Raw genomic sequence first — 16,945 nt, 5'->3', positions numbered from 1 at the left:
TAGAAACCGGCCAAATATGCAGTCAGATCTCATCAGACCAACTCTGTCTGCAAAGCTCCGTTTTTATTCTGTTTGAAGAAGCTTCATGTCCAGAGTTATCTGCCCTGGTGCACTGGGAAGGCAACCTGGTAGCCTCTAAAATATTTTGGAGGCTCAGACGCAATGCACAAATAAAGCAGAGATGAATTAATTAAGTGTGACTGTATCATTAAAATAGTATAATGAGTAAATGGTTACGTATAATATTAAACTCTGCATATAACTCCAGGAATACCCTCTTAAGTCACCTGCCACTTTCACATAAGAATATGTTCTCTGAACTGTCTTTCAGAAAGGAATTATTTAGAAACCTGTATTATCCTCTCTGTACTGAATACATGTTTTCATTAACATGCACATAAAATAAATAGTTGCATGTGTGTGATGCACAAACATCAGGCACACTCATATCTCACTGCTTACACAGTTTTCCCATAAAAGTTCATTTTCAGCTACACTCTTTGTGTATGGGTTTTTTTAGGTTTTTATATTCTTTTTATGTTTTCTGGGTTTAAATAAGGAAATTAAACATCTTAGCCACGCAAAGGGGTAAGAATAGTCTGCACTGCAAACTGTGTCTGCACTACACCTTGGTCGACCAAACGATAAACAACTTTCCGTTTGCAAAATACTTTGAGAGACCTTACAGTGAAGGTACCCATCACCACAACCATATATCCCTGGAGGCATTAAAATTGCTAGGGAAGTCATCTATTAAATAGTTAATGTTAAACAATGACTTGTGTTCAACAAAGGAGGAAGAAATAAACAGATAAGGGTGAGGTAGATCGAAATCTGCATGCCTCATTGGCTGAACTGTCGGATATTTCTAATGCATCTGAAGGGTTTGTTACTAAGAATCTGTTAAGTATCTTTAAACCTTTGATCTGTAGCCAGTCTTAACAAAGGTGACAATTAATTACAGGAGAGTGCATTGCAATAAAGTTACATCGTGGTCAGTTTATATATACTGTCCAAAGCTGGTTCACAGAAGTCACTGTCAATTAAAGTCTTCTTGGAGTCCAGTTCATTATCAATTTTTCCCCCTTGCCTTGATCAATATTTTTGGCTGCTTCTGCTTGACAAACTTAACACAATGTCTATATCTATATGTCTTGCCATTCATTTACATGGAATAGATGGCCATATATGATTTATTTTTAGCTACTATGTATGGTCAGGCACTTTATTTGAGAGGTTTAGAGCTCTCATCCATCTTTATTTTAAGGAGCGACAATAATAAGCCCGCTCTTCCTTCAAGGGGATGTCAGTTGGATATAATGAATGCACATTAAAAGCTGCATTCACCTGTATGTGCATTCAGGCTGTGGCTCACAGTGACAAAAGCAAACAAATGCAATCTCTGTGGTGACATCCTGACTCCAGACCACACCAAGAGATGCAGCGCCAATAAAGTGACTCAGTAGATCCTGAGATCCCCGAAATGCAATGATGGCTCACTGGGAGGTAAGGGGAAAGAGAGACCCTTGTAATATATATCCCAGCTCAGTAAGTGGAGCAACAGTGGAAGAAAACCATAACTTTTACTCACCATGGTTTGTATTTTTCCCTTTTTCTGCGGCAGATTTTAATGCATAAGGGTCGGTCCACCATGACAAACCCCGACAACAGTCATACAGGTGTCAGTGGTGCATTTAAGTGAGTGAGAAATGTGGCAGATTTCAGGCTTTTGTCAGTTCCTTAGCTTTGTTTTAGTTTTTGTTTCACTTACAGAAGTAAAGCTAAGGGACAAGCCAGCAAGCACAGAAATTAGTAGCATTAGCTGCAAGTGTTGAGGTTTGTTATGTAAACCCAAAATCCAGAATTTTAAAGGGAATGTGAAACACTGAATAAGTGCAAACCTGCAGCAGGATTTCCAAACATGAAGTCATCTAAGCGATGTCAGAAATTTCACTGCACTCTGTCCAGCAAGCAGGTGAAGGCCTTTGTTCCCGAAGTAAAGGTGATGCAGGGATTAATGAAGCACCAGCTATTTGTTAAAGTCAGGATTCAACTTAGCTTCCTCAGTGCCTCACTTGCTTAGTGCAAACTCTTATGGGGCAGAAAGCACACAGTGCTTGATGGACAGGTCATGTTGAGCTCTGCAGCCCCCTGCTTTTGTGGAATATTACTTTGAGACTAGAGACAACACACCTGCATGGGTCTTCAGGCATCTGATGCTTTCTCTCTGTTTTAAATGCAGGTAAGTGGTCCAACAGCCTAGATCATCTCCCCCACTTTTTCTCCCTTGGAACCATTACTGCCTGTCACATACAACCACCTCAGTTCACACTTGATTGACGGGAGGGACAGTAACAGCTCCTTTAGTGTCGTTATGGTCTGTCGGGTCAGTGCGGCTGGCTGGTGTGCATGCACACAGGGTATGCATGATAAAAAAACACCCTGATGTCTTGCTGAAAAATGTGGCTGCATACTTCCAGCTTTTAAGTCTGGAGGAGACCCTCCTCGATCACCCTTCTGTCCCTTGTTCTTGACCACCATGGACAGAGTTCTCTGCCTGCCCTCCCTGACAGGTACAAACCGCTTTTCGGTTGAGCACAAGGCGCTTTCTGCATTCTCGCTCACTCTTTCCCCAGACAAAATTTCCAGGTGCTTTCTGACAATCTCCTTCAAAAGACTATTCCATCAGCTGCCTGGCTTTTATTATACTATGCAATTTGAATTCTCTGCTGAAGAAAGCCCTGCCGGTGGCACTGGCCACTAGCAGATGCGGGATACAGAACCAGATGAACCACGCTTCTCATGCAAGGTGACAAGGATCCTCAATTTTTCCCTCTACTTCAGTGGTGAAATTTCCGATTTTTTCTGGCTTGATATGGGAAAAAAAAGGACATAAAATTAACCAACCTGCCCCCGATTCCTATTGTTTCTTGCAGAATTAGTGAGTTTCTGATTCACCCCTTAATTAAAATCCTGGTAGGGACAAATAAATACTATGAAATTTGGTTGTTCCTAATTACTTTTTTTTTTTAAGGACAAAAAGTACTCTTTTTTATTCCATAAAATGCCCAAAGGCACCAGAATATGAAGGTATTGAGGGACAGAAGCAATTGTAATCTGTAAAAGTGTAAGAAATGTAAGTCTAAACTGGAGAAATGTAAGAGAAGAAACGAAAGCTGTGGACACAGAAACTTTAATTTCTTTCTTTTTTTTCCGCATTAATGTAACTTTTAAACAAATCCATCTTGTAAGGATGATTAGTTCATATGGTAGTAGGACTAGCTGAGGAACAGCTTTCAGTGCAAAACTTGACAGGCAAGCAAGAGATCCCAGAAAAATAGAGTTTGTATTGGAAATGCTGACACAACCGTAACAACAGCATCATAACTGGCTGCAGCTGCTTTTAGAAACCAGAATCCATGTCCAGACCCCTGGAAAAAAAGAGTTAACATGTACCCTTCTAATTTATGGTGCAGTATGGGCTATCTGTTTGACATTATCAAAACACATAGATGGTCATATATAGAGGAGATTTTAATGAACAGGGGGTTGCTTTTTTCCTCTCTTCCATCAAACTATCAAATTGCATTGTGATTGTTTTAAGGGGTTGTTCTTTAGACCTAAGGCTTGAAGTCTCCTCTGTTTTATTCCAGTTTATTTGTGCTTTACCTCCCTAAAACTTGTTTGGTTTACTACCATACTAAATGCTCTATGTGTTGCTTTCAGACAGGCGAGTCTTATGTTTCAATTATGGAGGAGTTTATTCAGTACCTATATTGCGTTGCGCTTCTTTTCAACTAAATTTCCATTTCCCAAAGGCTGTACACATGAATGTGTACACATCTCTTTTTCTGTATGTATACACACACAAACCTATACATTTCTGCATATAAACATACACATCATCCTAACTAAATGCTCATTTTCATTGCGTGTTTGAATTTCTGACATATCCAAAACCTTCATAAACATCCTTAAACTTAACAAGGTTTTAATTTTTCTATCATCTATCTTTGTAATCAAACAGAACAGAATATAATGAATGGAAGCCTTGTTTTCCTACCCCAAAGATGTCTTAAATTTCAAAATTATTTATACTTTTAAGAAGGTAAAGCTGTAAAAGAACTAAACTGTTCTCTTCATACTGCATTTTTCCATCTGCATTGAATGCTTACAGAGTGAGGTTTGGGTCAGGTAGGAAAAACACCCCAACCACAGGACTGCAGCAGTGGATTTCAAGAAGGTTTTGGGAGGGTTGTGCTTTTCCCACCCCTAAATAAGGGTTGAAAGATTGCTGTTGGTCCCAAGTCTATGCAAGACTCCTCTTTCCCAGCGCACACTATCTCTGCACTTTAAGTGCATTCACCCACATATGTTTCAGTAAATCTCAGTTAAGTGTGGAATGCTGATTTCTTCCGACTTCCTAAATAGAATATTATAGAGACCTGTGTGTTTTAAATTAAAACATTTCCCAGGCCTTGGGTACAAGCAAGCTTCAGTAGAAAAGACTGCTTAAACCTATGGGGACAGTCCTATATTTAGATAACATTAATTCATAAATACTATACTAAATACCACTTAAATTGGCCTTAAATGACTTCAAAGATAATGCATTATAATATGGCTGTCCTGAGAGCAGTAACCTTTATATCTCCCAGTAACTCAGCCTTTAAGCATACTCCACAGCTAGATAAGATGGGGAGAAGTTATGAATGAATGTCTTGCTAAATTGTTAAAGTGTGATTAGCTAACTCAGTGCATGTGTGTGCGTGTATGTGTGAGAGCGTGGGTGGGTCAGCCCCGGTAGATTTCTACCCGTAGATCTCAGCACACAGCCTCTTCCCAACCCTTCAGCAAAGTACCAGAGCAGGAGCCTGTTCCTGCCCCGTGTGGAGAGAAGCAAGGATGGGGGAAATAAGCAGCAGCTACGCTCGTACCATGAAAGCTTATTTTCTCGGGGATCTGCCAAGGCTTTCCCGCCTTCCCCCACATGCTGCTTCCCCCGTACCCTTTCTCTCTTTGTGTATCTGCAAGAGAATCATAATCCCCTGCCTCTTTCCTGGTGTCTGTACTGGTATCAGCCAGGGCTGCTGGTGAGAGAACCTGGGACTTAACTCTCCTTTTGTGATAGTTTTTCTTGGAGGAGGGCATAGTAATGTACTTTAGGTTCTTAATTTTCAATTTCCTCCTGCTATACAGGGGCACCGCAATAGGATATCTTCATAATATTTTCAAGAATACACATCCTTTGATCTTGTTGCAATGGATTTACACCTGAAATTACTCCGGTTGCTGTTTTTTTTACTTTAAGCTAATTCCTCTCTCTTCACTCCTCCCAGAACAGTCCCACCTTCTCCCCCTCTACACCCAAGGTTTCCTCTCTGCACACTTAAATAAACTACAGCCTACTATTAACCCTTCAGGGTGTACCACTGCCACAGCCTCATCCCCTGAATTAGGAATGAAATCAACTGAGAGTGATGGATCAATTAATGTATAAGCATTATGCATCTCTTATGGAAAGCATCTTGGGGTTTTGTATTGCCAACCTACCCCTGTGAGCCAAGTTGGACTATCTTTATGCAATTCTTCACCTACGCCTGCAAAGCAAAGCCAAAATAAGGACATCTGAGTGAATACAATGCTTCACATGACTGCATTTAGATAAGGGAAGAGAGAAAAAATAGACTAGAAATAAAATAAAATGAATAAAATAATAAAAAAAATCCAAACACAACCCTCATCCTTCAAAGCCCCATCACGCTTTTTGACTTAATAGTAATTAATCACTACTGGCAAGAAAGTAATTTTTTTCCAGGTAGCCAGAGGCACATTTTTATCAGGATTAGCTAATAAATCAGCGGCATCGCTAGAAAGGAGTTCAAACTCTTCTCGGATGTACTAAATAAAACCGATCTCTGAAATGCTGGCAACTCGGTGTCTATTGAAGCTTCGCTCAAGCCCTAGCCCGCAAAATAACAATCATCATCATAAATTTTCTTTCCAAAGTCCAAAACTTATAGCATGTTAAAAATGACTGTTTGTTTTGAGATGAACTCATGCAATTTGGTTTGATGAGGTGACAAGGTTCCCCACCTGGCTTTTTTCCTATGTTGCAGCTTTAGAACAGAAATGAAATGAAGGGAAATGAAGTTAGTATCTTGCTTAATTCAGGGATATGTGTTAAACACATTCAAGCAAGATAAATGATCCCTCTCTCTCTCCTTTCTCTCTCTCTCTCTCTCTCCTTCTCTCTCTCTCTCTCTCCCCCTTCCTGAGTTTGTCTCTGTGAATACAGGCATACAGTAAAAGCAAAACTGAACTGAACTGAAAGAGGGAGAACTCAAATCTATGAAATAGAAATTGAAGTTAGCGCACAGAATGATTAATTGCAGGTTTAAGATAAAACATAGCAAAAGAATAAAATCTCATCAACAAATCCCAGTAACCTCCCACGACCAAAAAAAAAAATACTTTATTGAAGTGTTAGCGCAAAGATTTCCTCTACACTATGTTGAGTGATTCTCTTCAGTGTAGCTTTTACTGCTGTTATTTTTATTTTACAGAGACCTTCGATAATTTTTTTGGAAACACATGCACACACACACACAAGCTCAGTGTCTACTCTGACTATTAGATGAAATCTCTCAGGACCTTTCCTTCCCTGCACTTCTTACTATTATTTTTATTGCTATTATTAATAATTATTATAGTACGGGTGTCATGTTTAAATAATGCCAATCAGACCTTGATGTGGCTTCTAGGAAGACAGTCTTAAAAGAAAACAAGGTTTGAGAGACCTGATCATTTTAAAAATGAGAAGGGTGTTTGAAGCGACCAGCAAGTAAGGATAGGAGAAATATCCTATAACTTAGACTGAGTCCCTAGTCCCTGAGCCCTGGACATTTTCTCTAGCCTATGTAAAGCTGGTACTTGGCGCTGTCAGGGTATATTTTCATTCGCGTTTCCTGAGAGTGGAAGCAAGGAAGGGAGTGAGTGGGAAGGGGGAAGGAGAGCCTGCTGAACATGCCGTTAAGTTCAAGATTTACAACTCGCCAAGGCATCTGGAAAGCTGGGAAGCCAGTAATGCCATTACTGGTGACTGTCACTGCCAGGGGTCTGTCAGGCTGGACTAGACACTGGTACTGAAGCTGTCCTGTAAAAGATACAACTTCCACTCTCCCCGTGGCCCCGTGCAAAACGCTTTCTCCTCCTGCACTAAATCTGGAGTCACACCCCAATCACTTCTGACCCAGTCTTTTTCTTTTCCCTTTTCTTTTTAAAAAATAAGTATAAACACACATACACACACACACACACACATACATACATATGCACACACACACACACACACACACGTATACAGAATCTGAGTTAATAAGGGGGCTTATATCACTTCTGGTTTTCTCCTATTTCTAAGAGGGGCTACCATGCAAATTACCTTCAACTTCCTCTCTGCGAGTCCTACTTTCCTACCCGAGGATCTGAGGATCTTACCCCCAGTACACACACCCTCCCCCACCCCCAAAACGGAGCACCATCTAATCTGATAGGCACCTCCGGAGAGCCTAAGCTGAGCAGGGAAACGAGCAGGCAGAGATGGAGCAAGTGAGGCATCGTGTGAGGAGTACATCTCCACTACCTTTAGAGAAAACCTAAAAAGTTCCCGGCATGGACTTCGGGCACATTAAAGTAGTGCTTGAAATATGCCTGGTCAGAGACTTCTTTCCTCTGGAACTAAGCTGCCACCTGTCCTTTCTGTCTTTCTTTCTCCCACACAAGCACAGATACCCTGATTTTGTGCACACACCCCTGCCCCGCTTGAGATGGGCTTCTTTATTGTTGTTTATATCCCTGTTCCCGTGTTGAATAGAACCAAAATGAAACAGTCCCCCCGGAACAACTCACTCTCCTCCACTTCTTGCTTTGAAGAGGAGCAAGATAATAAATACAAATAATAAATGTGACAGCAGTAAAAATAAAAAACTACCAAGAAAATGAGGAGAAAAAAAAGAAAAAGAAAAAGAAAAAAAAAAAGAAGAAAGAAAGAAAAGAAAAAGCCGCCACTGCCAGATACAGAACAGTTGTAAAATCGGAGGTTGCCAGCAGACCCAGGGACAGACAGACGGATACACACACCCCTGGGCTGACGGAGAGCGGCTCCCGAAGGTAAATACAGAGGACCCGCTCCAGCTTCAGCACCGCGGACAGCTGCCGCCGGCCCCGCGCCCGCGCCGCCGCTCGCCCGGCGCTCCCCGGGAGCTGCCTCTCACCCCCAAAAAAGCGGGGAAAGAAACAAAAAATACTAATAAATAAGCCAAACGGAGCTGACTCCCTGCCCTGACTCTAGCTCTTCTCTTCCCAGGATGGGTCTATTATTTCTTTCCCTGCCCCCCCAGCCTGCCGCCTCCGCCCCCGGGCCAACCAAAAATGAAATAAAATGAAATGAAATCGAAAGGAAAGAGAGAGAGAGAAAGAGAGAGATAGGGAGAGAGAGGGAGCCTGCCTTTCTCTCCCGATCTCTCCCGGGAAAGTTCAGGAGGTAACTCACCTTTGTGCATGCCAGTGAACCTGTCCTTCAGCACCGTCAGTTCATAGATCTTCCCGAACTCCTCGAAGAGCGGTTTGAGGTCTTTCTCGTCCAGGTTACGGGGGATCTGCCCAATAAAGAGCTTAATGGCATCGTGGTCCTTCATTGGGATGGTGGATGGGTTTCCGGGACTATGGTTTAATCCGTTCATATGCCCGTTGGTGCTGGGGTTGCTGTGATTGCTACTCAGGCTGGTATTGTCTGGTTGTCCGTTTGCTAACGTGGCCATCTTTATATACATAGAGAAAATCTTCTTTCCTTTTTTTCCCCCTCTTCTTTTCTCTCTCCCTCCCTCTCTCTCCCTCTCTCTCTCCCTCTCTCTCGCTCTCTCGCTCCCTCTCCCTCTTTCACACACACACACACACACACTCACACACACACACACTCCTCCCTCTCTGTCTCTCTCTCTCTCTCTCTCTCTCTCTCTGGGTCTGATCTGATTTTTTTTTTACATTGAAGATCTGTGTCCTTTCCGTTTAAACAGGCTGGATCGGTTCAAATTCCCAGCCAGACTAGGGGGTGGGGTGTGAGTGTGTGGATGTGTGTGTGTACGGGGAAGGGAGGCTAGGGGTGGGGGATTGCTTTTGCCTCTACTCTGGCTAAACCCCCTCCTCCCATCCAACCACCCCCCTGTCTGTCTGCCCGGCAGAGGCTTAATGGTATCTTCCAACACAGCCCCTGGCTATAAATAGCACTAGGCGCATGGCTCTTTGAGAGACAGTCAATTTCTATTGTGCCAAGTGAGCAAAGGGGAACGGTTGCGTTTTTAGGACCAATGATGATGATTTTTTTTCCTTTTCCTTTGCAAGCCCTCCGATCAATCGCTGTCGTTATAATTTCAGTGATCATCGGGAAATCTGCCTTTTTATTTGAGAGGGGAAAAAAAACCCAAACCCAAGGTGTTCTGTCTTCTTTCTGTTATGATGATGCCTCTTACTTATTATTTACTCTTATTCTAATTTCGCAAATGATAATAAAAAGCAGTCCAGATACGGATGAACCCCCCGGCTCAGAGGTTGCTTTTGCTATTGTTGTTGTGATTGTGATGTTACAAGCTCTCTTTACTATATCTGTTCATGTTGCATCTAAAAAAAATGCATGCTCTTTAAGCTCTCTCTTTTTTAAAAAAATATAAATTATGTTACTGATGATGACATCAAACTAGGAAAGCACAAACTATATTATTGTAGCGCTTTGAAGAGAGTCGAAAAATATCGAAATGACTGTTGTTAATTTTCGTGCTGCCGATATTTATGTTATGTACAGTCAGTGCGGGCGTTATCTCCTATACCGGCTCTGTGTGTGTGTGTATGTGCGTGTGTATATTGGAAAGGGATTGATTAAGTAAGGTTTTCTTGCCCGACTTTCAAGCCATCAGGATATTTTGCCCGTCTCTGATGGAAACATAAATCGTATTTTGTAGTCATCAGAGATCGGGAGTTGCTTGTCCGAACAATGCTCTCTAGACAAAGTGTACTGTATGGTGGAGACGAAATCAGCTCTTCTTTCATAGCATCTGGGGGTGGGGAGGGCAGGGAGCCTCGGATTAAGGACACAACTCCCCCTTGTCCCCCAAATAATAATAACAGTAATCCGGACAGTAACGAAACACGGCTCTGCGTGCGCTCAGAGCAATTTTCCCCTTGTTCTTTTTTCTCCCCTTTGCCTCTTCTCCGGTTCTCCCGCTTGCCCGTGCGAGCCGCGCGGGGATGGAGGAACACCAGCAGGCGAGCTCGGAGCAGCCTGCGAGTTACCTGGCCTGAACCCCCTCTCCCTGCCGGGCGGGCTGCAGCCGCTCGCCGCCCGGCTCTCGCCGCTCGCCCCGGGGGTGTCCGCAGCCCCCGCCGCCCCGGCCCCCGGGGCCCCGGCCATTGTTCGCGGCGCCGCCGGCGGAGCCCAGCGGCGGAGGCGGCGAGGCCCCGGGGAGTTGGGGAAGGGGGGGGCGAGCTGGGAGCGGGACCCCCCCGGCCGCCCGTCCCCCGGGAGCGCAGGTAACACGTGTGGCTGCCGACGGAAGGGGCAGCAGCGGAGGAAGGAGGTTATTAGTTTAAAATTTCAACCTTCCTGCCTGCTTTACTGACCGGGATTTATTTATTTTTTTTAATTTGTCTTTTAAAAACAAACAAACAAGCAAACAAACAAAAGAAAGGAACAAGCTTTACCGCCTTTCCACTTTATTTGGCTTTTGTTTTAATAACGGAGAAAGAAAGCAGTGTCCTGCCAATTCCCCCCCCCCCCCCCCCGCCCCATGGTCCTCCGTCCCCTCCGCCTCCCGTTAAAAAAAAAACCTTAAAAAAAGAAAATCACCCCATTGCAGGTGGCTCGGCTATTCCAACTACTCCTGCGTCTGAGAGTGCTCCCGTGTCCTGCCAGCAGAGGAGCGGGGGTGGATCGGGGGGCGGCAGGACTGCGCCCCTCTCCGGGGCCACCGCCGGTCTCCGCGAGGGGAGCGCTGCGGGCGGGGGGCGGGACGAGACCGGCCCCGAGGAGCCTCCCCATCCCACCCTCCGGGGGCTCCGCACCTGGGGGCAACAGCCGTGCGGAGCCCCCGGCAGCCTGCGCTGCCTTTTACGGCTCTTTCAATTTCTTGGGGCGCTGATGGGCAGCAGCGGCTGTCAGCCGCCTGGTGCCGGGCTGGTGGCAGGCACCGCGCATTGTCTGCCGTCTGACCAGGCGTGCTGTGTGCTGGGGTCCAAGCCGGGGGCGTGAGGGGGCTGGTCTGCCCGTCTTCCCTTCCTGGGCACACTCCTGCAACCTTTAAAGGCTACAAACACGGAGATGTGACAGCCCAGGAGCCGCGGGGAGGGTAAAACCCTCAAACAGCCCCGCTCCCAAATTCCCAGCTGACTCACCTGTTTTCAAATCCTGTCTTGTGCCTTGGACTGTGATAAAAGAATGACAACAACAACAAAATCCACATGAAACAAAATCTTTCAGCCTTCCTTTCCCCCCCCCCCCCACCTTAAAAATCCTAATATCCGCTCTTTCTGATCCTGAAACCACACCCGTGATAGAACTAGGAGGACTAAACCTTTTTTTTTTTTTTAAAGAAGAAATATCCACTACAGTGAAAAGTGAAACAACATCCGGCACTGATCCATCCCAGGGATAGTTCTGTTAGCACCTTGTCCACGAGCAGGCCACTCTGCCTGCAATCACGGCTTATCCCAAATGAAAACCAATTAAAAAGAACAGGGCAGTGAAAAGAGTAATTTTGCTGCTCAGTGCGGGTGTCCCTTTTATAACAATCTCTATTTTTTAAAACTTTGAACTGGTCCACGCCCCGTTTTCACAGAGCCGTAAGTATAGTCATTTAGAAATGGATGCTGTTCAAGTACAGCCCCCTGGTGCACAGGCACAGCTGTGAGGGGTGGCAGGATGAAATAATACGGACACAAATATTGCTACAAGGGCTCCAAGATGAACACAGCTGCTGCTGTGGGTGGAAATAAGCTATACCCCATAAGCACCTTTACACATGTACAAGGGGCTGTGGCAGATTTTAAACAGATACAGGCAAAGGAGGAGCGAAATTGTTATCTATAAACCAGCTTTTGCTGAACAGTTCCCCAGTGAGAAATGTTCCCAGTGTAATCACAGTGGGTCCAGTTCAGCAATCCAGAAGCAGAGAAGTTCACGGGAATTTTGTAAGGATAAGGTCTTTTGTAACAGGCTTCAGTTTCTCCAGGAGAGTAAAAATTATTTATCTGCTTGGGACCAAAATAAAGCACTTCACTTTTTTTTTTTTTTTTCCCGTACTTGCAGGGAAAAAACAGCCCCTTCCCACAGCCATTTGCAGCCTCATTTTCTCCTGCTTCTCACTCCGATTAGTGTGTCTCTTTTTCTTTTTTCTCTTTTTCTTTTTTCCTCCTTTTAAGAACACAAGCACCATTTATTTTGGGGGTGGATGGCCGTCAATTTTTACCTCCTCAGAAGAAATGCCACCCCAAATTCACACGGCTGGAAAAAGGCACGGACGCGGCCAGCCGGGAGCAGAAGGAGGCAGCAGGACCAGCCACAGGTATATACACACCTCCTGTGAGAAAGGGCTTGCAGACCAGGCTTTGGCTTTTAATGTGCCTTTCAAAGGGCTTGATTGATTGCTGTTAATCCTGTGAACAACTTCGGTGTTGTTAACAGGACTGGCCGCATTAGTAAAGGTACTTGCATGCATTAGTATGCTCCTCGTCCCCATGACGTCAATAGACAGCTTTCCAATGACTTCCAGGAGGGCTGGATCAGGCCCTTGCTAGCAGCAAGTTTTTAATGAACACCGTGTGGTGCAGGCAAGGGGGACACAGCGATACATCAGTCCTGACTGTCTTCGTTCTCCAGGAAACGAGCAAGTAAAGAAGAAAGGCAGGAATAGGCCAAAAGGTTGCTGGAGGGGGATTCTTCTGCTGAACTTCAAACCCCTGGACCCACAGCACACAAAATCGTCAGCTGTTGTATGATGTAAAAAGAATTGCAGGCAGGGTTTATTCAAAATAAATTAGTAAGATATGTGAATTTTATTTTTAAACAGACAAGCTAAGTAGCAGGCAAGTTTTGCTCCAAAGAAATAAAAATTCGTGTGACTTTTGTTTTTAAATAGCAATTTTTCTTTCTTTAGATTTAGTTGGCTTTACCAGTTCATATAATCACAGATTTTCTGCTAGCTTTTTGTAATTAAGATTATTTCTAAATGAAACATGAGACTGTTAATATCAAAGACATTCTGATAGCAAATCAGATACAGCTCACAACTGCCATTAAAGGGCCCAATCCTGCCAAGCCTTCTAACTCAGCTGGAATTGTTTACTTCAGCTTGTTAGGCTTTGCAGGGAGTGCTGACAGGATCAGGGCATATTAGCTATGTAATCAAATGAAATAATTGAGAGCTGCATGTGGGCCACTAATAACATCTAACAAAAGAAGAGGGACCATCATACACTAAACTTAGGGTGAGAACCCAAGCTTCAGGGCATGGGCCTGATCCTGAAGACCTTAATCTGCATTGTTGTTAATCACTCTGCTGTGGTCAGCGAGATTATTCATCTGAGGAAGGATTACCCATGTGAACATTTGCAAGATTGGCCCCTGAATTAATGCATAAGTCAGTGTGGGTTGGTGTTTTTTTGTTTGTTTGTTTGTTTGTTTTTTTTAACTCTGCCTTAGTTAGAATCAAGAAGGTTGATTGAGGAGAGAAATGAAAAATTATTTGTATCCAAAGGAGCTTAGCACAGGATTGTAGTCAATGTAGGCAACAAAAGGTATCGCTGTTATTAAAAAAAAAACAAACAAAAAAACCAACAAAACACGAGTTTGTTTATGGAGGTATTTTGTTATTAAAGTAGCACTGGTGAGTTTGAGATGGCAAAGGGAGGGCTGAAAAGAAATGTATGGTTAATAGAGGACAGAAAAGTAGAAGAGAGCATGCATGCATGTGTTTCCAGGTATGTTTAGACACAGGATTTGTGCAGACACATACATGAACATCATTAAATTCTACACAATGGAGTCTGCCATCTAAACAGAGCTCTCCAGAACATTCCTATTGCCTGTGCTGTGCACACTGTAAACATCTTGGATTAGTCCTTTGAAAAGAATATCAAGTTTATTATCTCCACATCCCTTTTCATAATAGGTATGTCCCTGTACATAATGAGTAATGAAAGCAGGCAAGCCTGTATTGTAGGGAAAATAATGCTTCATGTTAATACAGTCCTTTTCATCATCAAATCATTGTGCAGTCATTAACAAATTAATGCTTACAGCGCCCCTGTGAGGAAGGGAGATTTCACTTTAATAGGATCTGGTAGCACCACCAATTAAAAAGGTTGCCTCAGTCTAATAAAATCCTGTTCAGCTTTGATAAACTGCACGTGTTTTGGCTGAAACTCTTAAGTTGGCCACTAGCATGCAGTTCGGATTCTTTAATTATTTCTCAAAAATTTTGTCTGGAGCTATTTGTCTGTCCCTGAGAACAACCCATAGGAGAACTGGGCTGGTTTGAACTGAGTCAAATGAGATGCTTTGAAAAGCTCTCCTGTCCCCACGCTTTTACAGCATGATACTAAGAGCTGTCAGGAGGTGAAGCTCTTCCTCAAGGTTTTTTGCTATCTCTGGGAAAATCTGCCCCAAAGCGGCCAATTAAAAGCCTGGGGAAAATGGCAATTCTCAGATGCTCACTGGAGATGCAGATTTACAAGACCAGATTCCCCAGTGACTCGGCTCTCACCGGGTTTGCTACAGTAGAGAGAGTTATTCCTGTCATTGCAGCTCAGGGCCAGGACAGGCCAGGAAAAATTGGAGTTTGGATACCTAAGACAAAAGCAGGGAATGTATCTTCCCTTTGCTTTCAGGGGCTGACAGGGAGAACCAACAGTGAGACTAGAGCAGAAACTAAAAAGAAAGAGCTGGAGGGAAATTCAGGTATTCTGGAAAGACAAGGAGGTTGGAGTATCATTGGGTTGGATTAAATAAGGAGTCAAATGGGGAACAGACTGAGATTCAGATTCAAAAATAGTGTCTGTACCAGGAAATGAACGACAAAGTTCAGAATATAAATATAAGAAAAGTATTAATTTCCTTAATCTTAGCACAGACTTAGACAGGTTTGGTTCTTACCAGCCTCCCAGGTACCTTCTGGTTGCAGCTTGGAGGTCATCACAGACCAGTTTGCTGTTTTCAATAAGCACTACAGACAGCATAATGTGGAGTCTTTTTCTATGGAAAAGAACATTTAGCCATATGGATAGTTGGTGCCATGTCATTTGGACTCAGGTTTAAAGAATTATCTGGTTATTTATTTGTATTGACCCAGTTAGCCACAGAGAGCTTTGGAGAAAAGGTTGTGCTGAGACACAGCAGTCTGCTTCTCAGTAGGAAGAAGCTGGGAAAATAGAGAAAAATGGGAGGGGAGATAAATCTAATGGGCAGCAATCTGTAGTACAAAATCAGGGAAAACTGAGGGGTTAATACTCAAAACATGATGTAAGAAAACTTCAGAAAATAAATTCTGGTAAAGCACAGTGGATCTGAGATCTCTGGGGCTGGTAAACTCACAGGCAAGGCACTTAAAGAGTTAGGCAGGATAAAAGAGACAAATTGAGAAAGGGCCACAAAGTAAAATCACATGCAGGACTGGAACAGGGAAAGGGAATACAGAGTTAAAGGGGTGGATCTGAGATAGGGATGAGTTAAAAAAACATGAAGACTTGCCTGAAAGAATACTTGCCCCTAGAAGTCCACTCTTCTGTGTACTTGAAATGTGAGGCAGAGTCCCTCAGTCCTCTACAGTCAACAAACAGCACTACACATGCCATCTACTCTGTGAATGATCATGTAATTAAAGTCTGAATTAGAATGCATCTGTACAACAAAGGAAAATCCAGGTTGTGCAAGTAACCTCAATTCTGGGAGCTCTTAATATTTAAGTGCTTGTCTTTGCAACCAGAATAATTTCTTTTTAATTAGGGCTTGTGTGCAAGAAAAAAAAAAAAAAAAACAAAACCAAAAAAAAACCCCCAAAAAACCCCAAACCAAAACCCCTCTTCCCTTTTTTTTTTTTTTTTTTCGTATACTCAGTTTGGGATTTGGGGACTTTAACTCAATTTAACAAGGTTAAAGATGGATTATAAGCTATCTTTTGGAGAGTGTTGTCCTCCAGAGCTCTAGTCACAGTCAGTTTATATTCTTGAAAATCAGGCCTAACTCTGAAAAAGGACTTAAAGCAGTTAATTCATATTTAGGCACCCAGCTGCTTGCTGAACTTTTGAGAGAATGAAGCATGGAGATTAGGTGTGTGACGTTAGTATCCCAAATCACTGGCCCCTTTACACACAGACCTTTGCAGCCTCAGGGGGGAAAACCGGCAAAGTCGGAGCTCAGATTCAGAGCACCCTGACATCCCGTGGCATGCTTTACTTCTGAAGCTATGCCCAGCCCTGCTTTGAACGACACATGTTGTAGGCACAGTCTCAATGCTGTATTTATTTGCATGAGTGAATACTTGTTTTATAAAACCCATTCTTGCTCCTATTTCATTCTCCAAGTGCCCAGAGGGAATGACAGTCAGGGTCCAGCATTAATGCTGCCGATTTCATGTATCTCATTCTAACGCAGATGCATGGCAGATGACCAAGTGCTGACAGTATGTGTGTGTGTGTGTGAGTGTGTGTGCCTGTATGTGTGTGTGTGGTTTTTTTTGGGGGGGAGCCCATGTAGGAGTGCGTCCACACATGCACATATGTGGAAATACTGCAGACAGAGAAGGAGGGTGCTCTACAGCCAAACGTGCAAAAATACTCCTCATCAGTTTTCAGCTAGAATTTCATAGAGACCTTTAAGATTTCTTTTCCCTCTCTCTGCCAG

At 43.5% G+C, this 16,945-nt stretch overlaps 1 protein-coding gene across 20 annotated transcripts in view; it reads right to left on the bottom strand.

The window, feature by feature from the left end:
• Positions 1-8,831, bottom strand: part of CELF4 (CUGBP Elav-like family member 4) — a gene marked incomplete at both ends in the record, with an annotated part of 671,538 nt that extends 662,707 nt beyond the window's left edge. For all 20 annotated transcript variants that reach the window (XM_084225690.1, XM_084225680.1, XM_084225692.1 and 17 more), the window contains one exon: positions 8,552-8,831. In XM_084225690.1, coding sequence (XP_084081816.1) covers positions 8,552-8,831 — 280 coding nt within the window. The remainder of the gene's footprint in view (positions 1-8,551) is intronic.
• Between the last annotated feature and the right edge of the window lie 8,114 nt (positions 8,832-16,945).

Source organism: Fringilla coelebs (assembly GCF_963513975.1).
Source record: "Fringilla coelebs genome assembly, chromosome: Z".
Taxonomy (NCBI): Eukaryota; Metazoa; Chordata; class Aves; order Passeriformes; family Fringillidae; genus Fringilla; species Fringilla coelebs.
The sequence above is the reverse complement of the archived record's forward strand: the minus strand, read 5'-3'. Positions and strand labels throughout refer to the sequence as shown.